The 13,645-nt window shown below is 51.9% G+C and overlaps 1 protein-coding gene across 3 annotated transcripts in view; it reads left to right on the forward strand.

Moving 5' to 3' along the window:
- The first annotated feature begins 898 nt into the window (after positions 1 to 898).
- NQO2 (N-ribosyldihydronicotinamide:quinone dehydrogenase 2) overlaps positions 899 to 13,645 on the forward strand; it is a 45,262-nt gene continuing 32,515 nt past the window's right edge. For 2 of the 3 annotated variants that reach the window (XM_062183961.1, XM_062183951.1), the window contains exons 1-4: positions 899 to 1,033; positions 6,362 to 6,433; positions 8,968 to 9,132; positions 13,310 to 13,440. In XM_062183961.1, coding sequence (XP_062039945.1) covers positions 6,427 to 6,433; positions 8,968 to 9,132; positions 13,310 to 13,440 — 303 coding nt within the window. In that variant the 5' untranslated portion in view covers positions 899 to 1,033; positions 6,362 to 6,426. The remainder of the gene's footprint in view (positions 1,034 to 6,361; positions 6,434 to 8,967; positions 9,133 to 13,309; positions 13,441 to 13,645) is intronic. The other variant, XM_062183942.1, reaches the window with a different exon arrangement.

Genomic DNA, 13,645 nt, shown 5'->3' on the forward strand with positions numbered 1-13,645 from the left:
ACTTGGCCATCACTGCCTTGTTAGGCCCACTAACAGCTGGATGGGAAGTGGAGCAGCAGGAACCTCGCTGGCACACTGGATGCCTGTCACAGGCAGCAGGCTCCCTCCCTGCGCCGCAGTGCAGGAGCCCATCTTCCTGGCAGCTCCCGCTGGGTCCCCGGCTGAGCACCCTGGGGTGGGGGACCCGGGAGCACTCCCCCACCTCTGTATCCTGTGTCCTGGGCAGTGGTACACTCGTTCCGGTAGATGAACTTACACGGACACGTCAGTCACAGCCACCTTCCTGTTCTTGGGGCTCGCTGAGCGCTCTCTGGGCACCCGCAGCGTCCCTGCTTGGACTCCCGCAGAGTGTGTCTTTAAAGTGCTTTTTTCTGTTCTGAGGAATCTGCATGGGAAGGGCTCGGTTGCCCCCTGCAGCACCCTGTGCTAAGTACTCTACTATGAATCCTCAGTTTCAGCCGGACTCGTGGGCAAGGAGGAAGCGTCCAGTACTGGCCTCCGCCGGGCCAGCTCTCCCTACAGGGTTCCAGTCCTGCACCAGGCGGGGCGGGGCACAGGGTGCAGCCTGGGGGGAGGGGCTAACGTCAAGGGCGGGGCGGGATCCAAGCGTGAGCGTGGGCGGGGCGCCGGCGAGATGGCAGCCTCGGGGGCGGGAGAATGGGCGGGGCGCCGGCGAGACGGCAGCCCGGGGCGGGGTGTGGGCGGGGCCCGAGGACTGGGGGCGGAAATGGGCGGGGCGCCGGTGATCTGGCAGCTCCAGGAGCAGGGTGTGGGCGGGGCGTGGGCAGAGACGTGGCCCTGGGGCGGGGTGTGGGCGGAGCGACTGGGAGGTTGTCCGGGGGGGCGGGGCGTGGGCGGGGCGCATGGGAGTGGCGTCCCCGAGGGCGGGGCGTGGGCAACAGCGGCCTCCGGTCCGCTAGAGCGCAGCCGCCGTGCCCTATTCGCGCAGCCGGAACCCGGTTCGGAGTCCGAGCGCTTCTCCCGCGCGGGTCCTGTGGGCGGCTCCTCCCGTGGGGCGTGCGCTGGCTGGAGGGTGAGTGCCCCACGGGCTGGGGACCTGGGGTTGGTGGGGGATGATTCCCGCGACCGCGGGGCTCTAAGGTCTCGGGGATCTTGACCTCCCAGCCAGACGGTGCACACGTGGGGCCGTTTAGAAGCGGGCATGGCTCCGACCTCTTCCTGAGCGCCGCCGCTTGCTAAGCCCAGGCAGAGCCCGACGGAAGCCTAGGAAACAGGCGCTGGCACCGTCCACCTGTGATGGGCGCAGGGGCTGGCACTGACCGCCTGTGACGCGAGGAGACAGAGGAGCCCCGAATCCCCTGTGCAGCCGAGCCACCGGGCTGCCTTTATCAAGGGCGCTGTAACAGCCTCAGGGAGAACAATCTTGCTCTTTCTGGAAAAGCCGGCGTCTAAACCTGGAGTCCCGGCTGGTGCGATGCACGGAAGGGCACGGTGTTGGATCATGCACACTTCTGCAGCACTCTGTACAGTTCTGGAAAAGAATGGAAATACCCTAAGTGCCCAGGAGCAGGGAAATGGGCACAAAAGGGCCTGCAGACAATGGTGTGGCTACACAGAGAAATGCTGTGTGGCCGTTAGATGACCGGCAGGCGAGGGGCCCTCCATCGACAGACCCAGGAAATAGTAAGGTGAGCCCGTGGAGCCGTGGCTTCTGTGTGCTGGTTAGGACGCCCGTGTGTGCATCAGAAACAGCAGCAGCGCCCACGGATGCGCTGCCTCCAGGTCGGCCTCCACGTTGTTCTCCTTTCCTGTGGACCTAGGTGCCTGCCTAGACTCCAGCAAAGGGGTCTTCCAGAGCTGTGGAGGGGGGCTAGGCCTGAGGCCCACAGGAAGAGCTCCGGACTCACGCGGCTGGCTTGCGGTCTTTGCCGGCTTTTCTGTATTCTTTCGAACAAGTCGCTCACTTCCTGGCCTCTCTCTCTTACGCTGTGCCCCAGGGAGAAGTGGATGAAGTGAGGAGTCGGGAGCTCATGCCTCTGGTGGTCAGGAATGGCATGGCAGTAGTCAACTGGTCCAGGCCAGACAGCAGGGAGCAGAGAGACCGTGGAGAACGCGATGGCAGGAAGCCTTTCTGCCCAAACCAAGGTGCCTGAGGCCCTAGCTCTGGGACTCTCAGGATGAGGTGTTCCCAGAGTTTGCAGTGACACTGGCGACCTTTTTCTTTTCTTTTCTTTTCTTTTCTTTTTCTTTTTCTTTTTTTTTTTTTTTTTGACAGGCAGAGTGGACAGTGAGAGAGAGAGAGACAGAGAGAAAGGTCTTCTTTTTTGCCGTTGGTTCACCCTCCAATGGCCGCCGCAGCCGGCACACTGCGGCCGGTGCACCACGCTGATCCAAAGCCAGGAGCCAGGTGCTTCTCCTGGTCTCCCATGCGGGTGCAGGGCCCAAGCACTTGGGCCATCCTCCACTGCACTCTTGGGCCACAGCAGAGAGCTGGCCTGGAAGAGGGGCAACCGGGACAGAATCCGGCGCCCCAACCAGGACTAGAACCCGGTGTGCCGGCGCCGCAGGCTGAGAATTAGCCTAGTGAGCCGCGGCGCCAGCCCTGCGACCTTTTTCTTTTTAAAAAGATTTATTTTATTTATTTGAAAGACTTGGGGACAGGGTGAGAGAGATCTCCCAGCCAGTGGTTCACTTCCCAAATGGCCGCAACAGCCAAGCCAGGAGCTTCTTCAGGGTCTCCCACGTGGGTGCAGGGGCCCAAGTACTTGGGTCATCTTCTGCTTTCCCAGGCCACAGCAGAGAGCTGGATCAGAAGAGGAGCAGCAGCCGGGTCTCGAACCGGCACCCTCATGGGATGCCGGCACTGCAGTGGCGGCTTTACCTGCTATGCCTCAATGCTGGTCCCAACACTGATGACCTCTTTAAAAGGGAAGTCAAGTGGCTGGCACTGTGGCACAGCAGAGAAAGCCACTGCCTGCAGTGTGGCATCCCATATGGGTGCCAGTTTGAGACCCAGCTGCTCTACTTCCAACCCAGCTCTTTGCTAATATGCCTGGGAAAGCTGCAGAGGATGGCCCAAGTGCTAGCACCCCTGCACTCAAATGGAAGACCTGGATTAAGCTCCTGGCTCCAGGCTTTGGCCTGGCCCAGCTGCAGCCATTTGGGGAATGAACCAGCAGGCGGATGATCTCTCTCTCTAACTCTTTCAGATAAATACATAATTATTTAAAAAAAAAAAAAAGCCGAAGAGAAGTCAGTCACATTGTCCTGCTGAAGAGGTCCGAGAGCCTTTGTTGCGCTGAGCTTAAAATCCTCAGTGCTGCCAGCTGAGAGCCGCTTGTTCAGTGCCCTCGCACCCTTCTGACCGCGTCTCTCACCACGCCACTCTCGTTAAGCCACAGTAATCTTTCTGGCTGGTGCTTGAACTCTTCTGGGCAGTTCCCGCCTTAGGCCCTTACTTGCTGTTCCTCCTGCCTGGCCCTCTGTTCCCGCAGATCTTTGCCTGGCTGGTTCCGTATCACCATTCCTCGTCTTTGCCCAGGGACATCTTCCTGGACCACCGTCTGGCAGCAGGCACACCCCTGGCATTTTCCCCGTGGAGTACTTCACTCTCATCACCATCACTGACTTGTCGCGGTCACTCCGCATGCCCGGGACTGTTTGTCATCTTCCCCTCCACCCGCACCTGGAGTTTAAAGTCCCTTTCTCGTCTGTCTTGTTCACCCCATGGCCGAAGCACCTGGCCAGGGGCTGCTTCCACCTTTTGGCCCTTATGCACACTGCAGCTGTGAACCAAGGTTCTTTAGATTCTGCTTCCGGTTTTGTTGGGTGTCTACCTTAGTGGAATTGCTGACTTGCACAGTAACTTCATGTGTATTTTTTCAAGGCACCTCAACTGTGTTTCTTAGCAGGTGTGTCATTTTATGTCCCACCAGCATGCAAAGGGGCCCAGTTTCTCCAAGTCCTTTCCAACCCTCCTTGTCACTTTCTGTGTTATTAGTTGCCTTCCACGTGGGCCTGAGGTGGTATCTCGTTGTTTCGTGCTGACGGCCATTTGTGAATCATGTTGGAGAAATGTCCGTGCCTGTCCTTTGCCCAATTTTGAGTCACATTTGTTACCTGATGCAGAGGGGAGGGTGGTTACCAGAGCGAGTCTCATGGGTTCTCTTCCTCAGCTTCGTGTGGAAAGAAAAGGCCGGGAAACACTTTGCAAAGAAGCAGACATTTTATTTGGTTGGCAAGCGACAGTGAAGCGTCCCGGAGGCCAGGCGGGGTGCCCAGAAGCGACACTGGCTTTCAGGAAGTGCATGGGGTTTTTCAGGTCTTGCTGTTTTTCATTGTTATGGGGTCCTCCTATGGGGGTGCCTATTGGACAGGGGTTCTATATAATGTATGCCCATTGGCTTGGGCCCATGAAGATAGTGGAGGTCCCTTGGAGACAGCCTGACCCCGTCTGCCGGTTCTGAGTGGAAGGGTGCAGCTAACTTGGTTAAAACCACAGGCTCACACAGACAGGACGGGGGAGGGCCAGGAGCCTAGCAGGTCTTGAAGCACGCTGTGGCCAGCTCCTTGCGACTCCTGGAGTGAAGGCTATCCCTTGGCTGTGGCCAGCCAGTGCTGCAGACACAGGCCTTCCTCCTGCCTCTGAGGCCGGCTGGAGAGAACTGGCATTTGCAGAGTGCTGGCACATGCCGACCACCAGGCACACACCACCGTGGCCCCGAGTGCCAGGGATGGCTGTGTGGGCACACGCAGGTGAAGGGGCTCGGGACGGGAGCCACGGGCACAAAAGCAGAGCCGGAATCTGGCCCAGGCCCTCAGAGGCGGACGTCTCTGCTGGCCTAGGGAACGTTTGAGAGCTCTGGTGGAGGGGTCAAAACTGAGGCCCCGTACTTTCGGGTCAGGAAAGAGGGGCTCACTGCTACCCCTGCCCTTCACCTGCCCCGCTGCCTTTGTTAGCCAGTGGGACAACCCCGGGAGCCAGGAAGGCCGAGAAGGCACAGCTTCTGCCTCCTATGCACACTCACTTCCCGGGTCTGCCTTCATGGAAGGTTCTGAGGTCACTTTGGAAAAAAAAAAAAAAAAAAGAAAGAAAGAAAAAATATACATAGGAGATCCAGAACAAGCTCCTAGCTCCTGGCTCTAGCTTGGTGCAGCTGCAGCCATTGTGGCCATCTGGGAAGTGAACCAGTGGATGGAAGACCTCTCTCTCTCTCTGCCTCTGCCTCTATGTAACTCTGCCTTTCAAATAGATAAATAAGTCTTAATATATATATTATATATATGTTATATATATGTATATATATTATATATGTATATATATATATATGAACTGTGGCGTAGTAGGTTAAGTCTCCGCCTTGGATGCCAGCATCCAATGTGGGCACCAGTTTGTGTCCAGGCTACTCCTCTTCTGTTCCAGCTCTCTGCTAATGGCCTGGGAGGACAGTAGAGGATGGCCCATGTGCTTGAGCCCCTGCACCCATGTGGGAGACCCAGAAGAAGCTTGTGGCTTTGGATCAGCCCAGCTCCTGCCATTGTGGCCATTTGGGGAATGAACCAGCGGATGGAAGACCCCTCTCTCTCTCTCTCTCTCTCTCTCTCTCTCTTTTTATTTGACAGGTAGAGTTATAGACAGTGAGAGAAAGACAGAGAGAAAGGTCTTCCTTCCGTTGGTTCACTCCCTAATGGCCGCTATGGCCCATGCTGCGCTGATCTGAAGTCAGGAGCCAGGTACCTCCTCCTGGTCTCCCATGCGGGTGCAGGGACCCAAGCACTTGGGCCATCTTCCGCTGCCCTCCCCGGGCCACAGCAGAGAGCTGGACTGGAAGAGGAGCAACCAGGACTAGTACCCGGCGCCCCAACTGCAACTAGAACCCGGGGTGCCGGCACCGCAGGCGGAGGATTAGCTAAATAAGCCACAGCGCTGGCCAACCTCTCTTTCTCTTTTCTCTGTCTGTAACTGTGTCTCAAATAAATCTTTAAAAACTATATATAAATATATATATTAATTTTTACATACTGCAAAATCTAAATCATCAAGGATTCCATGCCTCTTTTGAGAAGCCTTTTTTTCCCTTAATTTTTACTTATTTATTTTTATTCATTTGAAAGACACACATAGACATACACATACAGGGACAGAGAGAGCTTCTACCTGCCTATGCCTCAAATTCCCATAGTGGCGTGGACTGGGCCAGCCTGCAGCCAGGAGGCTGGAACTCCATCTCACCAGTACTGAGGCCATCACCTGATGCCTCCCAGGGTGTACACTCGCGGGAAGCTGGAATCTGCCTTGGACCTGGGGCTGGAGTCCAAGCATATCATCTTCACCAAGCAGAGGCGAGGCCTAGATCAGCACATTCTTCCCTGCCTCTCCCACTCTTGTTGTCTTTAACAGATTGCTGGGTTCCCAGAAGAGAGCAGCTGCCTGGAACGCAGAGAAAGAATACGTCTCCCCACGACATGGCAGGTAAGGATTCCTTATGGGAGAGGCGGGCTTTAAACCAGAAGTGGGATCCTATGTTGTTTACTATGAACAATCCAGACAGCAGGGACAGACTTGTGTGAACCCCGTTTTGTTTTTTAAGATGGGCCTCTGTCTGTAGTTACCTTGTTTTGTCTTTCTTGTTTTGTCCATTTCCACCTGCACCCAGAATCTAAATCCCTTAGAAGGAGGGACCAGGCCTCACCGGCCTTGGCTGTGCCTCCAGTCCCCAAAATCATCCCTGGGAGATAGTAGGCGCACAAAAAAAAAAAAAAAAAAATAGTCTCCAGGTTACACCCTGGGGAGCTGTGGGTGGAAATTGAGTTTGATTCCATCTTTAGTCTTGCATCTGCTTATCATACTGGTGGACACACACACACAATTTTGTTTAAATGTATCCTTTTCTGTTTTTTATTTTTTGTCTCTTTTTGCTTATTTGATGAATCCAATGAATCCATTTAGTGATATTCCAAATATGGAGCTGCATTTTCTTTTTTTTTTTTTTTAAGATTTATTTATTTGAAAAGCAGAGTTACAGACAGTGAGAGAGAGAGAGACATACAGAAAGGTCTTCCATCTGCTGGTTCATTCCCCAAATGGCTGCAGCAGTCAGAGCTGCACTGATCCGAAGCCAGGAGCCAAGAGCTGCTTCCAGGTCTCCCATGTGGGTGCAGGGGACCAAGGACTTGGGCCATCTTCTACTGCTTTCCCAGGCCATAGCAGAGAGCTGGATCGGAAGTGGAGCAGCCAGGACTTGAACCAGTATTCTTATGGGATGCTGACACTGCAGGCTTTACCCACTATGCCACAGTGCCACTCCCTACACACATAATTTTTCTTTTTTTCATGCGATAGTGTAACATGGAAATCCTTTTGTTTTAGAACATGCACTTTATTTACTGTTTACATGAGGGTTTTTCGGCCTTGGCACTGCTGACATTCTGGGCCTGATCATGGAGCTGTCCCGTGCAGTGTTCAGGTGGGTCGGTGGTGCCCCTGGCCACTCCTCTCCTCTTGTGATGACCAGGAATGTCTCCGGATTTGGAGCAGCGTCCCCTGCAGGCCACACTGGCCATAGCTCAGGAACGTTGGTGCATTTCCTCTGTGTCCATTTTCCTGTTAAGCCCCTGGTAGTTTAGTCTGTTAAGCAATATAAAAATGTTAACCATTAATCTTGTGCATGGAATTCGACCTTCACCCACAGCTGAACACCCAAAAGTGTTTCTTTCAAGCTAGCAACAAAAACAAATGATGATTTTCTTATCAAGGTCCTACACGGCCAAGTTCACATCAAGAACTGGTCCCAGGTATTATGGGCGAGTTTCATTGCACCAGCCACCGAGCTGTGTCCCCGAAGAACTCAGTTTGTAGTTTGCACGGGGGACATCCCGCTTCAGAGGTGACAGCGGTTGCTGATCAGCCAGCGCCCGTAGCACCTGGCTCTTCCAGACTCCTCTCCAGCAACAGTACAACACTGAAACGTGGGCTCCCGGTAGCCCTGCCCGCCCCTGTGGGCCCCCAGGCCTGTTTCTTCCTGTTTGGCTTCAGTGTCAGATCTCACTGGATGTGGAGGAGACGGAAGCAGAGCTGTGCAGGCTGACAGGTGCTGACACCTGCCAATGTAGTTAGCACCCCAGGTTAATCCCAGTCCTTTTCTATCTTGGTGTTAAGGGGAAAATGTCTCACAGAGGATCTTCATGTTAGACCAGGCTTTTAAATGATTTAGTTGTTGTTGTTTGTAAAGATTTATTTATTTGAAAGGCAGAGAGACAAAGAGAGGGAGAGACAGAGCAAAAGAGATTTTCCATTGTTGGTTCACTCCCCAGTTGGCTGCCATGGTAAGAGCTGGGCCAGATCAAAGCTTGGAGCCAGTAACTCTGAATGTCCCACGTGAATGGCAGGGGCCCGAGTATTGGCCATCAACCACAGCCTTCCCAGGCACATTAATGGGAAGCTGGATTGGAAGTGGAGTAGCCGGGACTCAAACTGGCGCTCTGATAGGGGATGCCAGCATTGCAGGCCGTGGCTTAGCTCGCTGTACCACAACCCCACCCCCAGGTGTTTGTTTTAGGAGATATAATTATGTTCATAGTTATATATAATTATATAATTATGAGCAACCCTGATGTGAAAATCCAAAACCTGAGATGCACATGGCACTCAGGAAGTTTCAGATTTTAGAACATTCCGGATTTTGCATCTTTGGGTTAGGATGTTCAACCTAAAAAAAAAAAAAAAAGCAAATATTCCAAAACCCAAAAAACTGCTGTTCCTATGCATTTCAGATAATGGATACTCAGTCTGTCTTAGTAAAACCAAGTATGATATACTTGGCTAAAAATGCATTATTTTAAATTGTGACCTATGCAAACTGCGACCCATGGAAAAGAATACTCACGGTATTTCCTAGCTTCACCCACATTCATACACCTGAACATTTAATTTTCATCTTAGTCCTCATTGAGTTTTGACCAAGAGAAGTTGCTCTTTGAGGAGAACCGTTTCTGCCCCCGCTCTAGGTAAGAAGGTGCTGATCGTCTATGCCCACCAAGAGCCCAAGTCTTTCAACGGCTCCTTGAAGCGAGTGGCCGTGGAGGAGCTGAGCAAGCAGGGCTGCACCGTCACGGTGTCCGACCTGTATGCCATGGACTTCGAGCCGAGGGCCACAAGGAAAGACATCACTGGTGAGTCGGGGGAAAGGGCTCTACATTTGGGAAACTTTCTGCTTTGTGTTTCTTCACTAAAAAAAAAAAAAATTAGAAAAGCTGAGCATCAGGCTAAAGGAGCTGGCAGTGTCAGTCTCTTGGCCGTGCCTGTCTCTGCCGGCCGGGAGCCGGTGTCTGGTGCCCGTGTATCCGCCAGCGGTGGTCTGTGTGCTATACCTGTCTGCAGTACGCCATTGCACAAGTGTGTCGTGTCCCCAACTACAGGGCACGTTTGGTCGTGTCTGGTCCTTTGCTGTTAGGAACGGTGCTTCGGCGCGTCTTCAAGGCCTTATGTTTGGCTGTGTATGCAGCTGTATCCAGAAGCAGACTAGCCGGTCCGAGGGAGGAGGGGACGTCTGTCCACTGTTCATTTTCCTGGATGAAGGCACGTTGTGCCGGTTTACCCTCCCACCAGCAGGGCTCGTAAGTGCTCGCTTCCTCACTGTCACCGGCAGTCTTTGGATGAATACCAGACTGACAAGTGAAAAAATGGCCTCCCATTCTCGTTCTAATTTGTTCTTGCATCATAAGTAAAGCTTAGTATCTTAATGCTTATATTTATTAATGTTCATTTATATGAATTTACTTGATGTTCATTTATATGAACAAGACAGAACAGCAATGCTTTATTAAAATTTAATAAACATTTCAAATATTAAAATTTAATATTTTAACAGAGTATTTGTTTCTTGAATATACTTTGTTCATTTTCCCATTAGGTAGCTAGTTGGTCTCCTTTTTTACTGATTTTAAAGAACTCTTTATATATTAAAAATTAGTCTACAGTGTAGAATATGAATTGGAAAGGCTTTAAGACTGTTTATTTGTTGTCATTTTATTTGAAAAGCAGACAGAGACATAGAGGGAAGCCTCCCATCTGCTGGTTCACTCTCCATATGCTCACAACAGCTGGGGCTGGGCCAGGTCTAAGCAGGAGCTGGGACCCAGTTCAGGTGTCAGGACACCTGCTGCCTCCCAGGGTCTGCATTAGCAGGAATCTGGTACGTGGATGTGGCGCAGCTCACTGGGGCTCAAGCCCAGGCCCTGGAACACAGGGCTCAGGGGCCCCAAGCAGCATCTTAGCCCTCACCAAACACCTACCTGCCAGTATTTGTAGCTCATTTGGGTTTGGTTTTGTTTGTTTGCTTTTTACTTTCCTTATGGTGGCGTTTTCTACTCAGGACTTTATTTACTTTTATTTAGTTGACTTGATAAAGATTTATTTATTATTTGAAAGGCAGAGTGACAGAGAGGCAGAGGCAGAGAAAGAGAGAGAGAGAGATCTTCCATCTACTGGTTCACTCCCTAGCTGGCTGCGCCAATACGAAGCCAGGAGCCAAGAGCTTCCTCTGAGTTTCCCACGTGGGTGCAGGGGCCCAAGGGCTTGGGCCATCTTCCACTGCCTTCCCAGGCCATAGCCGAGAGTTGGATCAGAAGTGGAGCAGCCAGGACTTGAACCGGTGCCCATATGGGATGCCAGCACTACAGGCAGCGGGTTCACCCACTACACCACAGCGCTAGCCCCTAGTTGACTTTTTAGCAAAAGTCTTTTTTGTTTATGAGTTCTGGATATAATTTACATAAAATGTAAATTATAAAAAATGTTTTATAGTCTCTTCTGGTATTTGACATGTTCTACTTTTCAAATTTAAATATTTGATCTAGTTCAACTTTATTCCCGTGTAGAACATGAAGAACTGGTCCAGTTTGTTGTCCAAGTACCTACCCAGTTGTCTGATCACTACTTCCTGCCGACCCAGCTTTTTTGCCCCTAATTTAAAATGCACCTTCATTCAAATCAGAATTCTCATGTTTGGGGCCGGTGTGTAGCACAGTGGGTTAAACAGCTGTCAGTTCGAGTCCTGGCTGCTCCACTTCTGATCTGGCTCCCTGCTAATGTGCCTGGGAAACCAGCGAAAGTTGGCCCAAATGCCTGGACCCGTGCACCCATGTGTGGAGACCCGAATGAAGCTCCTGGCTCCTGGCTTCAGACTGGCCTAGCCCTGGCCATTGTGGGAGTTAACCAGCGAATGTTTTTTAATATCTCAGAGCTAAGTCACCCTCATTTCCCTTATTTTGTATTTTTCCTAAGTACATTTGCTTTATTTTCTCATGAGATCTTTTGAATTAGCTTTTCAGAATCAGAAGAAAACCCGTGGTATTTTTGCTGTGTCTCATTCCATTCGTAGGTGAATACAGGAAGAATTGGCACTCTGTGATGGAGTGACTTCATTTGTCCAGGTCTTCTTTGCCAGCTCCACGTCTGTGTAAACGTTTTCTCCAGGCAGCTTGTCTGTCGTTCTTGTTAAATGGTTGGTTGTCTTGTGAGGGGATTGTGTGTGTGTGGGCGTGTGTGCAGTCAACCACTGCTGGTTCTTACTGTGTGGAAAGACTTGCAAGCTGACTCTTTGGGGCTTTCCAGATACACAGATCATCTGCAAATACTCTTCCCAGTGTTTAACATCCCTAAGTCCCTTCTGTTGGTAATTGTGATGACTAGCTCCCCGGCTTCAATATTCAGGACTCATGGCCATAAGCCAACGTCCTTGTCTTTGTCGTCGTCTTTTTAAATGAGTCAGTTTTCTCCTGGTGAAGAGCAGAGCAGGGACTAGAAACAGAGAGACTACTGGGATATAGGGCCACTGACGTTCAAAGAAATAATGGTGCATACCGTTCAAAGAAATAATGGTGCATACCGTTAATGTCAAAACATATCTAAAAACATAGGTACCAGGTGTAAAAAGTACAACCATCTTTTCACACATCCTCAGCCCTGCACCACAGCCCAGAGGCAAGCAACCCTAACCTTTTGGTGTGGATCGTTGTAGATCCCAGTATCAACAAAAGAACACATCCACGTGCAGGTGTGAAGCCCTGGATCCACAGTGAGGGCTCTGCACCTTCAGGTCCCGCGTCCGCAGATCTGACTGACGTGGGCACACAGCTGCACACGCTGAGCACGCGTGGGCTTATCTTGGTGTCGCTGTTCCCTAAGCAGTAGAGACGTAGTTGTTTACATCATCGCTGTAACGCCTTGTACAGCGTTGACGTTGCATTTTCATCACACAAGGGATTCTAGAGAGGATTTAAAGTGTTCAGGGGGTTGCGGAAGTTAAGTGCAGACACGAGGCCATTTTCTGTAAGGAACTTGGGCACCCATGGATGTGACGTCTGTAGGGGTCAGGAACTCATCACTCGCGGACACTGAGGGACAACTGTAGACGTGAAGGGCCCGAGGGGGCCTCAGGCTCTCCCATAATGTGGCAGCCAGAAGCCCATCTGATAACACGGCCTCTTGCCTGTAGCAGTCACTCACTTAAGTGGCGTTTTATTCATAGGAGCACTCTTTGAATGAAAATCAAATACAAGCCGGTGCCACGGCTCACTAGGCTACTCCTCTGCCTGCGGTGCTTGCTAGTCCCTGTTGGGGTGCCGGTTCTGTCCTGGTTGCTCCTCTTCCAGGCCAGCTCTCTGCTGTGGCCCGGGAAGGCAGTGGAGGATGGCCCAAGTGCTTGGGCCCTGCACCCACATGGGAGACCAGGAGGAAGCACCTGGCTCCTGGCTTCGGATTGGTACAGCACACCGGCCGTGGTGGCTATTTGGGGGGTGAACCAACGGAAGGAACACCTTGTCTCTCTGTCTCTCTCTCTCTCTCTCTCTCACTGTCTAACTCTGCCTGTCAAAAAAAAAAAAAAAAAAAAACCAGAAAGAAAGAAAGAGAGAGAGAGAGAAGATCAAATACAAGCAGGTTAAAATGACCTGCTTGCTAAGGATTCTAAAATTTTTTTAAATTGTTACTGTGACTCTTCTCAAAGTGACCTAGGGTTTTTGCACCCCAGGTGGTGGAGTGGCTCACTCCTGTCCTTGAGTCATCCCTGTGGCTTTGAAGGGTTGACCAAGCCTGTCAGCAGACGGGGAGCCGCAGCTCTCGTTGCTCCGAGGACAGCTGACACATGCAGAGTTCAGTATGTGCTAGGCAGGACATGCCCAGCCAGGGCCCTCCCAGGCTTTCTCTTCCACAGCTGCCCTGGGGCCTGGGTGCTGGCTGGGTCGCAGCAGGTGGCTGACTTGCTTGGAGGAGTCTGGGTACACAGATGCTGGGGTGGGCCCCGCATGCTCACCTGGGAGTGACAGCAGTGGGCCGGTTTCTCCCCAGGGGCCGTCTCTAACCCTGAGGTCTTCAATTATGGGGTGGAAGCCTACGAAGCCTGCAAGAAGAGGTGTCTGACCAGCGACATCCTTGAGGAGCAGAAGAAGGTTCAGGAAGCAGATCTGGTGATTTTTCAGGTTTGTTTTCCCTCCGGGGAACATGTCCAATCAGATTCATCCTAGGATAATCGCTTTCGGAACATTGCCTCCGAAAGTGGGGCCATGTTTTTAGCACGCTTCAGCACTTGGTCACGACACCTAATTACAGGTTACCTAGTTACAGCACTTCATCTCGCTGGGAGAAGTCCGTGTGGCCAGTATCACTCCAAACGCTGATGCCCGA

This window comes from Lepus europaeus, chromosome 3 (genome assembly GCF_033115175.1).
Source record: "Lepus europaeus isolate LE1 chromosome 3, mLepTim1.pri, whole genome shotgun sequence".
NCBI classification, from domain to species: Eukaryota; Metazoa; Chordata; class Mammalia; order Lagomorpha; family Leporidae; genus Lepus; species Lepus europaeus.